We start from the raw sequence: 12,617 nt of genomic DNA on the forward strand, positions 1-12,617 counted from the left end.
GGGAAAATAGACTGTTCTTATTTTGATAGGAATTGCAACGAATCTGTAGATTGCTTTGGGAATTATTCTTATAACAATATTTAGTCTTCCAATCCATGACTATGGGTATATTTCCATTTATTTGGGTCTTATTTAATTACTTTCAGCAGTTTTGTGATTTTCTGTGTACAAGTCCTCAGTTGTCTTTTTAAATTTATTCCTAAGTATTCTACTATTTTTTACGTTTTTGTACATAAAATTGTTTTCTTAATTTCATTTTTGGATTGCTCATTGCTAGTGTATAGAAATACAACTGATTTTGGATGGCTGATCTTGTATCCTGCAATTTTGCCCAATTCATTTATTAGCTCTAGTCACCTTCTTGCATATTCTTTGGTATTTTCTATATATTTGATCATGCCACCTGCAAATAAAGATAATTTTGTTTCTTCCTTTCCAATTTGGACTTGATTAATTTCTTTTTCTTGTTTAATTTCTCTGGCCTGAAATTGCAGTACAATATTGATGAAAGAAGGCAATCTTGTCTTGTTCCCGATCTTACACGGAAAACTTTCAATCTTTCATTATTGAGTATTATTTAGTATTGAGTTTTTCATAAATGCCTTTTATCATGTTGAGACTATCCTCTTATATTCCTAGTTTTTTGAGTGTTTCTATCATGAAAGGGTGTTGGAGTTTGTCAAATGCTTCTTCTGCAACAATTGAGATGATAATGTATTTTTTCTTTTCTTATATTAATGTAATGTATGTTACATTAATTGATTTTCCTATGTTAAACCACCCTTTCATTTTGTGGGTAAACCCCAATTAATCATGACATAAGATCCCTTTAATGGTCTGCTAGCTTAGTATTTTGTTGAGGATTTTTACATCAATATTCATCAGGATTTTGGAGGTGATGAATATGTTTATGGCATACATTGTGGTAAATAAACAAACCAGTAAAAATATGTACATGCCGTATGACCCAGCACTTCCACTGCTTTCTATTACCATAGAGATATATGTACAAATGTGCTCTGGAAAGCATAGATGAATGTTATTGTGGCATTGTTTGTGGGAGCCAAAATATTGGAAATAGCCTAAGTCAAGAAAACGGAAAGTTTAAACAAACTGTGGTCTTTCTACACCAAGGAAACTACACTATTGTTAAAAAGAATGAGATTCTTATATTGAAGCATCTCCAGGAATATTAAGATGAAACAATAGGACATTAGATGTAATATTATAATATTCAGTTAAAATACAAAACAGAAATACAAATTTCTTAGATGGCTATACATCAAACTGGTAAGAATTTAATTGTGGGGAAGGGATTGAAATTGGAGGTGTGGTTAAAGCAGTATATTAAGATGAGCTAGTCTACATCAGTGGCTTTAAAACAATTTATTACTCCTTTAAGTCATAGTTCAAAGAGAATTATTGGCTCTTTTGCATGGCTCCACTCCATTGATTATTTGAGTTTCTAGCCTACATTCATCTCACAGTCATGTGTTCAAGATGGCACATATAGTTTCCAAGTTTACTGAAAGGAGAGTGGAGAGATCACCCAGCATTGTTTATAGGCCTTAGAAGTATCTTATATTACATTTGATGGCCCCAACATATGAGCAAGGGAGGCTGGGAAATGTAAGAGAACACATATTTTTTGATCAAGCAATCTTATTTTCCAGAATCTATTCCACAGAAATAAAAGCACCAGTAATTTAATATTGCAGGCAGCATTGCTTTTAGTGGGCAAAACATAGAAATAATTTGAATGTTAATTAACAAGGGAATGATTTTAATAATGTAAGTTACATTCAAACTATAGAAAGTAAATCCATTTGTATTTGTATTTACTGATCTCTGCAAGTCCTATAAGACTTCCAAGCTGAAATAAAGACACACATAAGTAACTCAAAATCACATGAAGAAATATACAGCAATAGTAATGGTAGCTACACAGGTGAATATAAAAGCAAGTAGTTTTGCATATTTGGTTTATAACTCCTCTTTTTTCCTATCTGACCTAAAAACCAAATGCATAAAACAATAATTGTAAAACTGTGTTAATATTCACAATCACCATAGACCCTGTTTCAGCTGAGCTATGTAGGAGTCTCCTCATAATCAAAGAGCCTAATGGTTTATAATTCATAAATAAGAGCACCTGAAAGTCATAAAGTAATATTATAATGTTTAGTTAAAATGCAAAACAGAAACATATAAATTTCTAGATGGATATCCATCAAACTGACAAGTGCTTAATTATGGGGAGGAGATTGAAATTGGAAGTGTGGTTAAAGCAGTATATTAAGATGAGGTGGGTAATTCATTTTCTGTGACAACGTTATTTGTGACAATAGCAACATGAAGACATATAATGTCTTTATTTAATATTCCTGGAGATGCTTCAATATAATAATCTCATTCTTTTTAACTACTGTGTAGTTTTTTTGGTATAGATAGACCACAGTTTATTTAATCTTTCCCTTTTGATGACTTCGGCTATTTTCAATGTTTTGGCTTACAAACGATGTCAAAATAGACATCCATTTTTGCTTTCCTGTGTACATGTGTACATATATCTCTATGGTAATACAAAACAGTGTAAGTACTGGGTCATATGGTATGTATATATTTTTACTGATTTGTTCATCTTTTTGTTTTTCATTTATAAAAGCTGTTGGAGTATTAGAGATATTTTCACATTATTTGTCATAGTACTGCAAATGTTTTCTCCCAGGCTATTTCTTGTCTTTGGACCTTTTATATGTTTTTCTTTATAACTTCTGGATTTTCTTTCATGCTTACGAAGATAATCACATCACAAGATTATACATTTTTTTGTACTTAATTTTCATTGCAATATTTTATTCTTGTATTTCACATTGCATCTTTAATCCACCTGGGATGTATTTTTGTGTATGTGGTATGAAGGACTCTATGTTCATTTTCTTTGGATTGGATAGTCCATGTACTTGATTCTTAGGTTAAAAATATCATTACAAATATGTTAAATCCTTAAATAAAAATACTCATTGCTAAACATTTGCTCACCACTATGATTATTTCCTTAGGATAAATTTCAAGCAGTAGAATTGTTGGGTCATAGAGTATGCAAGATATACAATTTTTGGTATTTATTGTGACGAAGCAAAAAAATGGATGTAACAATTTACTCTCTCTTTGAGTAGAAGAATGCCTATATGCTCAATAAAACTGAGTATTGTAAGTAAACATTTGCCTGTTTGATAAGTGGATAACAACTTGTTTTTATTTTATTTATTTTTCACCTCATATTAAGGCTGAATAATGTTTATACTCTACAGATTTACTTAGTGAATACCCTGAATTTTCAGGTTATGGTAACCACCATGTTAACTTTCAGGCTCTTAATTATGAATTATAAACCATTAGACCCTTTGATTATGAGGAGACTCCTTATATACTGCTCAGCTGAAACAGGGTCTATGGTTAGGGTTTATGAAGTAGTAATGGAGACCATGATTTCATGAGAACCCAAAAATAGAGATTCCAAGGCCAAAGACACAAAGATTCTGACTCAGTGTGTTTGTAAGCGTATGTGTATGTATGGGGAGCTATGTGTTAGAATTTTGCATTTTTAATAAGCACTCCAGATGATGATAATGTAAAGAGCTCTCATTTTGAGAGACATCTGTTATACAATGTTACAGTAATTTGATAGACTGTACTTGGGGAATAATCCCTTTCCTGTTGGGTTCCTTTTGAAAATGTAAGTTACAGTTTCTAGAGAAATAGATTCTTTTACGCAATCAGAAGTAAAACTGGGCCAAGAACACTAGAATTCTAATTAACATTTATGAAGTACCCACTATATGTAAATCACAGCACTGATCAATAAAAGTATAATGAAATATATGACATAGTCTTCACTTTGAGATACAAAGTGCAAAAAGTACAGTTAGGAAAAAACACTGAAGTGTATATCTATCTATCTATCCATACATATACTTTGTAGGACTAAAAAATATATATCACATATATACACTAAATATATAATACATACAGAGTGTGCCAAAAAGTGTATACACATTTTAAGAAAGGAAAGAAACTATTAAAATTGTAATATTCAATGTATAGCAATAACAACAGGTGAACACAAGTCACAGTTGACTTCTGTAATTACAAGAGGTGCTCAAAGTGGTTACCATCAGTATCCACATACTTCTGATTATGGCGAACTACTGCTTGAGCAACGTTGACCAGTGTCCACTTGTATACATGTTTTTGGCACCCCCAGTATATGTGTATATATGCACTAAAATTATATATATTTCTATACCTAATATGAAATCTATCTATCTATCTATCTATCTATCTATCTATCTATCTATCTAATCAGTCTTACAAAGTATTTTTACATATGCTTCAACAAGGGAAGAAATGGAGAGAAAGAGATTATTCCTTTGGATCTATTTCTTGAATCACTTTATGTAATTTATACATGACCCTGAGAATCTACTGAATCCGTAAGGCAGGCCCACCAGGAGCCTTCAGGGAGAAATCATGTCACAAGAGAATCAAGATACAACCTTAGTCCTTAGATTTAGGGCAGCAGCTCTCAGTACAGCATGATACCTTTCACTCAAACTTCTATCCCAGTCCAGCTCCCAAAACGGACTCATCGTATCTGACTCCTATGGAGAGGAGGGGTCCTGGGATTAAAAACAGAAGGGGCTGTTTTGCTAAGAACTCTGCAAGACATCGTGGCCCAAGTAATCCTGGAACAGTCCCTACCTGTGTTAAGTGTCACTATAAAGCAGAGAGAAGCTTCAGAAAACAGAGTGGGGGTTCAACCCACTGGGGACTCCAGGTAACTCCATGGGGTTTTGCCACTTGAGGACTCCAGTGCCCCAGAAGCTGTGGAGCTAGCAGAGAGCAAAGGACCCGGGGGAAGAGGCAGCAGTGCCTAGAGGCATGACAGGACCCAAGGGAGGAGACTGAGGTGGAGCTCACCAGCAGAGGACTGGGATGGAAGCCCCCACCTCCCTGCCTGTTGAACTTGTTCCTGAGCACAGGTTGAGTCATGTCAGGGCCCACCTTCAAATAACTGATGTTCCGTAGTGGGTTGGGATTCTGTACGCACAGGTGGGAACAAGAGCCGACCAAGCACAGGTCAGTCACCTTTCTTCCCCATAGCAGCCCGGTGAGGCAAATGTTTTCCCCATAAAAAGATCAAGTCTTAAGCAAGTGCATCTGTAATCATTGCCAGTTTTATTCCTCTGGCTAAGAGATCCAGAGGTGATTTGAGGTTTACATTTCTTTTTTTATAGTTCTAAGACTTTATTAAGTGTTTCACTGTCCTTCAAAGGTGACCGACAAGTTCTTTTATTATGTCTGTTTATTTTAGTTTTTTTGTGTGACACAAGTAATAAACACACACACACACACATATATTCATTTTCTTTGGAAAATGAGAAGATGCAGATAAGCAAAAAAAGAAACAAAGTACAGATCCCAGAGAGTCACTGTTCACTTTTTGGTGAATAATAATTCAAAAGTTTTTTGCATTATATCACATGTAAATGTACATTATATATGTATATATAATGTTTTGCAACGTATTTTCACTTTACAATATACAATGAGCATCTTCCCATGCAAATGAATGAAACATCCTGTTAAATGAATGAGATTGGGTCAAAAGACGAGATGTTGGTACCAAGAGTCATAAGTAAATTAAAGGAACATTGCAGGATTGGAGTAAAATGTTAGCAAATATTTAGCAAGAAAATGCAGACAAAAAGAACCCACTGGTGGCTATGTTAATAACAGAAAATAGTTGAATTCAGAAGAGTGATGCATTAAATGGGATATGGACGGTCCCGGGAATGCCTGTTGTTAGAATGCAGAGCCCTAAACTTCTTCCTCAGACCCCTTATCTCTTCCAAACACCTTTCCATCTCATCGCCTTCTCTTGTCATTTCTTCATTATTAAAATGCCTATAATCTATGTCCTCTTTAAATTCCTCGAGAGACTGAAGCAGCCTTTGTCTAAAATTCCCTTCTGTTTGCTGGTGTTCAAATTCTCCATAGCGGCGTTCTTCCTCTCTCTTTGGCACACGGCAATTGGGCTTTTCTTCGTTTTCTTTGCAGGGCTTTTGCATGATGTTTCCTGCTTAAGGCCAGGGAGAAAATGTAGAATAAGATTGCTTCGTTTCTTTTGATTCGGGATTGTCAGTTTCTCTTTGAAACAAGATGCTGGCTTAATCGCCATCTCTGCCACACAGGTCCAGCCCTCAGAAGTTTGAGATGCCGCCCCTTCCTACTACCCCACCTCCCTCTCCTTTCCCTTCCCTCAACAACCCACCATTTCTCCTACAGACAAGGCTAATGGCCTCTCCGATGGACAGGAGGAGGGCAGCAGAGTTGTGAGGCTGCAAATTTTACCCACCTCTCGCGTTTCCCAACTCCCACCCTGAGACCCTGTCTAATTTCGCTCACACTGACCTGTGATAATTTGGGATAGTTTCCTCCTCTTTTTCTTGCCTCGAGATGTCTGAACACAGACCCTCGGACCTGCAGACAGAAAGGAAAGGCGAGGGGAGGAGAGAGTTCTCTGGGGATCCACCAGCCTCAGACAGACGCACATTATCTTGAATCCGGGATCCTCATAACCATTGTCTCCCAAAATTTCCTATCTCCTGGTTACCTTCCTGTTCATATCCCTTCCTCCTGGATCTCGGTCTCTACCCCACCTCCCACCCCTCACCCTCAGGCCTAGTGCTTGCAAGGCCCACAGTTTCCTCCCTCCCCATCCGCTGCATCTCTGTCAGGCGAGCATTGAATAAGATGAATTATTTTCAATTTATCTCTAAATTTCTCTGTTTGTACCCCAGGATTCCAGCCGTTCCCACACACCAGCCCACACCTCATTTCCTCCAACGGAACTGGAGAGAGAAGGATAAGTAAGGATAAAGGGAAAGCTTGCCAATCTGAGAGAAACTGATTATTTCTAAACTATCATTGAATCTCTGGGTGTCTTTCACAGACTTCCACCTACTCCCGCCTGTCGCCCCCACCCCCGCCCCCGCACCCTTTAAAAAACTACAATTATCTCTGATAAGTCTACAGGGATTTGGGGAAAGCCACAAGATCCAACCATTACCACCCCAGGGGGCCCAGCTGGTCCCTCACACCAACCTGCTGGGATTTAAGGAATTTATGTCCTCCTTTTCCTGGCCACAAGCACGATTGCCTGCAGGGCAGTAAGGAGCTGGTACCCAGAGGAGAAAGAAGCCCGGGAATATAAGGACTTCACGTCATCTCTTGGTCACGTGAGGATTATGTCATTCTCCAACTCTGGTCCCTACTTTCCCCTCCCACCAGCTGTGCTGCAGAAGTGGAAAGGGTTACTAACCTCACACCCTCCACCACACCAGGCCCTGTCACTCATTTTTGTCATTGCTAATTCCAGAGGTCAAAAGTGGCCCCTTCTGCCTGTCAACGAAATTTGCCTTTGTCTAATAACCAGAGAAGGGCTGCATCTTCCCATAGTCATGTTAACCATTGTTACTTTTTTACTGGCTGTATTCGCAGAGAGGATTACTCATCCTCTTCTAAGCCACAAGAACAAAAAGGTAGCAGTCTTCCCTCTCCCCACCCTCCCATCCCAACCCTAGTCACTAATAGCCACCATTTCCTTTGCAATTCAATTCTTAAAACCAAATTGGAAGGGGTTTGGTAAATTAAAAAGGGTAATAATTGGGATTTTGTTTTTTAATTTTGTTCTGATAATTTCCCATCCTTTTCCATTTTCCATAAACTTGTTGTATTCTTTTAATAATCAGAAATACAATAACAATATGTACATTTGGAAAAAAAAGACTCGAAATAGGAAGATAAAAGGCCCAGCCACCTGTTTCTGCTGCTGAATCATAAGATAAATATAGAGCCTCCAGACAGACACTTTTTTTGGAAATTTAAAATGTACAGGGCAGCTGGACAGGCTACCCTTTTGAGACCCTCCTGGGCATGTGAAACCCTTTCATTAGGTGAGCTATCCAAGCCAGAATTCCACAGCACCTTGCCCTTAGATTTTCAGATCTCAAAAGTCAGTCATAAAATTTTACTAGTTTGTCCTCAGTATCATGCCATCTCCCTCCCAGTCAGTACCATGCCTTTTTATTTCCTTCACTACTGTGTTCGAAAGATCCTACTTTTCCTCACCACTCTTATTCAGAATCAAATAGTTTTTAATCTTTATCCTATTTATATTTCCTTAGACCTTATTCTACCACAATGGGGAATAAGAAGCCCTAACAGAAACTGGCCACATTTAGTCACTTACCTCACTAAACTTTTTGTTGCTGAGGATTTTGATACTAATCTAAGTGGATTTGTTGTTGATTTGTTAGCTTGAAATAGATGTAACAGAAAGAGGGATGTGTTCTTAAAACTTGTTTTTAGGAAGATTGTGGCTCATTATGACTGCAAAGGTGCCATTAACCAGTTTGATGTAAATGGTTCTAGAAAATACTTAAGAAAGACAAGAGGTCTTAAAAAGAGTGAACCATTGTTGTCACAGTTATTAATGAATAGTTTAGTTTTAATAGAGGCAAAAGATTTGTTGGTGGGGTGGGGAATTCCTGAATGCTCTATGAATAGCTTTTCATGCAGATGATTAGACTTATGGTTTTCAAATGGCTGGAAGGATCCAGGTGCTGAAGATTTTGGCATTATAGTGAGAAGCATGGCTTTGAACAGATCTGAGTTTGAATTAATTGCATTTACTTACCTGTGCTTCATCTATAAAATGTGGCTAATAGTTCTAAATATTTTATAGAATTGTCAGGATATAATTTATATAAAGCATTCAGTACATGACTCCAATAAATACACTTTCCACTCTGGCTCCACAGCCATAAACAACATTTTTAAAAAAACTAATAGTTTTATTGTTCAATTACAGTTGACATACAGTACTATATTAGTTTCAGGTGTACAACACAGTGATTAGACATTTATATAACTTACAAAGTGATAGTACCCCAATAAATCTAGTACCCATCTGACACCATACATAGTTATTACAATATTATTGGCTATATTCCTTATGCTGTACTTTACATCCCCATGACTATTTTGTGACTACCAATTTGCTCTTCATTTTTTAAAAAAATTTCTTGGGGTGACAATTGTTAGCAAAATGACACAGATTTCAGGTGTACAATTCTGTATTACATCACCTATAAATCCCATTGTGTGTTCAACACCCAGAGTCAGTTCTCCTTCCATCACCATATATTTGATCCCCCTTACCCTCATCTCACAACCCCCACCCCCATTACCCTCTGGTAACCACTAAACTATTGTCTGTGTCTATGAGTTTTTGTTTCTCATTTGTTTGTCTTGTTCTTTTGTTGTTTTGGGTTTATATACCACATATCGGTGAGATCATATGGTTCTCTGCTTTTTCTGTCTGACTTATTTGGTTTAGCATCATACTCTCAAGATTCATCCATGTTGTCACAAATGTTCCTATATCATCTTTTCTTACCGCCGAATAATATTCCATGGTGCATATATACAACAACTTCTTTATCCATTCATCTAGCGAAGGACATTTTGGTTGTTTCCACGTCTTGGCCACAGTAAACAAAGTTGCAATGAACATTGGAGCACACGTATCTTTATGTGTAGATGTTTTCAGATTTTTTGGGTAGATACCTAAGAGAGGGATTGCTGGGTCATATGGTAATTCTATTCGTAATTTTTTGAGGAAGCTCCACACTGCCTTCCATAACGGCTGCACCAGTCTACATTCCCACCAACAGTACATGAGGGTTCGTTTTTCTCCACAGCCTCTCCAACACTTGTTACTATTTGTCTTGTTGATGATAGCCATTCTGACTGGGGTGAGGTGATATCTCATTGTGGTTTTTATTTGCATTTCTCTGATGATTAGTGATGTTAAGCATTTTTTCATATGTCTATTTGCCATTTGTATGTCCTTTTTGGAGAAATGTCTCTTCAGGTCCTCTGCCCATTTTTCAATTGGGTTGTTTGTTTGTTTGTTTTTTTCTTGTTGAGTTTCATGAGTTCCTTGTATATTTTGGATATTAGCCCCTTATTGGAAGCATCGTTTGCAAAAATCTTCTCCCATTCAGTTGGTTGCCTCTTTATTTTGTTGATGGTTTCTTTTGCTGTGTAGAAGCTTTGAAGTTTCATATAGTCCCATTCGTTTATTTTAGCTTTTACTTCCATTGCCTTTGGAGTCAAATTCATAAAATGCTCTTTAAACCCAAGGTCCATGAGTTTAGTACCTATGTTTTCTTCTATGCAGTTTATAGTGTCAGGTCTTATGCTTAAGTCTTTGATCCATTTTGAATTAGTTTTGGTACATGGTGACAGATAGTAGTCCAGTTTCATTCTTTTGCACGTGGCTTTCCAATTCTCCCAGTACCATTTATTGAAGAGGCTTTCTTTCCTCCATTGTATGTTTTTACCTTCCTTGTCAAAAATTATCTGTCCATATTTATGTGGTTTTACTTCTGGGTTCTCAATTCTATTCCATTGGTCTATGTGTCTGTTTTTCTGTCAATACCATGCTGTTTTGATTATTGTAGCCCTGTAGTACAAGCTAAAGTCAGGGAGTGTGATACCTCCAGTATTGTTCTTTTTTCTTCAGATTGTTTTAGATATTCGGTGTCTTTTATGGTTCCAAACAAATCTGATGATTTTTTGTTCTATTTCTTTAAAAAATGCCATTGGGATTTTGATGGGGATTGCATAAATCTGTATATTGCTTTGGGTAATATGGACATTTTAACTATGTTGATTCTTCCAATCCATGAGCACGGAATGTCTTTCCATTTCTTTGTGTCTTCTTCAATTTCTTTTAAAAATGTCTTACAGTTTTCAGCATATAGGTCCTTCACATCCTTGGTTAAGTTTATTCCTAGGTATTTTATTCTTTCTGCTGCAATTGCAAAAGGAATTGTTTTTTGTATTTCTTTTTCTGAGATTTCATTGTTAGTATATAGGAATGCAATTGACTTTCATACGTTGATTTTGTAGCCAGCAACTTTACTGTATTCGTTGATTGTTTCTAATAGCTTTCTGGGGGAGTCTTTGGGGTTTTCTATATATAGCATCATGTCATCTGCAAAGAGTGGTAATTTAAATTCTTCATTCCCAATGTAGATGCCTTTTATTTCTTTCTCTTGCCTGATTGCTCTGGCTAAAACTTCCAACACTATGTTGAAAAGCAGAGGTGATAGGGGACAGCCCTGTCGTGTTCCTGAATGTAGAGCAAAGGGCTTCAGTTTTTCACCGTTAATTATGAGATTAGCTGAAGGCTTGTCATATATGGCCTTTATTATGTTAAGGTATTTTCCTTCTATACCTACTTTATTTAGTGTTTTAATAATAAATGGATGTTGTATCTTGTCAAATGCTTTTTCTGCATCAATTGATATAATCATATGATTTTTGTCCTTTATTTTGTTTATGTGATGTATCACATTGATGTATTTGTAGATGTTGAACCATCCTTGTGCACCGGGGATGAACCCCACTTGGTCGTGCTGAATGATCTTTTTAATGCATTGTTGTATTCGATTTGCTAGAGTTTTGTTTAGGAATTTTGCATCTGTATTCATGAGAGATATTGGTGTGTAGTTTTCTTTTTTTGTGTTGTCATTACCAGGTTTTGGTATCAGGGTAATGTTGGCGTCCTAAAATGAGTTAGGGAGTATGGTCTCTTCTTCAATTTTTTTTGGAAGAGTTTGAGCATGATTGGTATTAGATCCTCTTTGAAGGTTTGGTAGAATTCACTAGTGAAGCCATCTGGTCTCGGGCTTTTGCTTTTGGGAAGGTTTTGGATGACTGATTCAATTTCGTTACTGGCGATCAGTCTGTTTAGATTTTCCAGTTCTTCATGGTTCAGCCTTGGAAGGCTATATGTTTGTAAGAACTTGTCCATTTCTTCTAGGTTATTGAATTTGGTGGCATATAGTCCTTCATAATACTCTTGGAAGATTCTTTGTATTTCTGTGGTGTCCATGATAACTTCCCCTTTTTCATTTCTGATTTTGTTAATTAGTGTCTTCTCTCTTTTTACCTTAGTGAGTCTAGCCAAGGGTTTGTCAATTTTGTTAATCTTTTTCAAAGAACCAGCTCTTTGTCACATTAATTTTTTCTATTGTCTTTTTGTTCTCTATTTCATTTAGTTCTACTGTGATTTTTGTTATTTCCTTTCTTCTGCCTACCTTCTGTTTCACTTGTTCTACTTTTTCTAGTTCTTTAAGGTGTAACATGAGGTTATTTATTTGGGATTTTTCTTGTTTCTTGAGATAGGCCTGTAATGATATAAATTTCCCTCTTAAAACTGCTTTCGCTGCATCCCAAAAATTTTGGTAGGATGTATTTTCATTGTCATTTGTTTCTATTTATCTTTTGATCTCTCCTCTAATTTCTTCTTTGATCCAGTCTTTCTTTAAAAGTATGTTGTTTAATCTCCATGTATTTGTGTTTTTTCCTGCTTTCTTTTTGCAGTTTATATCCAATTTCAAAGCCTTGTGATCAGAGAATATGCTTGGTATGATTTCCATCTTCTTCAATTTGCTGCGGCTGATTTTATGTCCCAA

The 12,617-nt window shown here is 36.5% G+C and overlaps 1 protein-coding gene across 1 annotated transcript; it reads right to left on the reverse strand.

The window, feature by feature from the left end:
• Window positions 1–5,675: 5,675 nt before the first annotated feature.
• On the reverse strand, window positions 5,676–7,244 carry TCEAL7 (transcription elongation factor A like 7). The gene is made up of 3 exons (XM_033103878.1): window positions 7,171–7,244; window positions 6,478–6,546; window positions 5,676–6,142 (listed from the first exon to the last, which is right to left on the reverse strand). Exon 3 carries the CDS (start codon window positions 6,132–6,134, stop codon window positions 5,832–5,834), a length of 303 nt encoding a protein of 100 aa, XP_032959769.1. The 5' UTR covers window positions 6,135–6,142; window positions 6,478–6,546; window positions 7,171–7,244; the 3' UTR covers window positions 5,676–5,831.
• Between the last annotated feature and the right edge of the window lie 5,373 nt (window positions 7,245–12,617).

The sequence above is a fragment of the Rhinolophus ferrumequinum genome, chromosome X (genome assembly GCF_004115265.2).
Source record: "Rhinolophus ferrumequinum isolate MPI-CBG mRhiFer1 chromosome X, mRhiFer1_v1.p, whole genome shotgun sequence".
NCBI classification, from domain to species: Eukaryota; Metazoa; Chordata; class Mammalia; order Chiroptera; family Rhinolophidae; genus Rhinolophus; species Rhinolophus ferrumequinum.

What these genes read in the sequence shown, in the direction of transcription:
- TCEAL7 (XM_033103878.1), bottom strand. Translation starts at nt 6,134, where the DNA reads ATGCAAAAGCCCTGCAAAGAAAACGAAGAAAAGCCCAATTGCCGTGTG.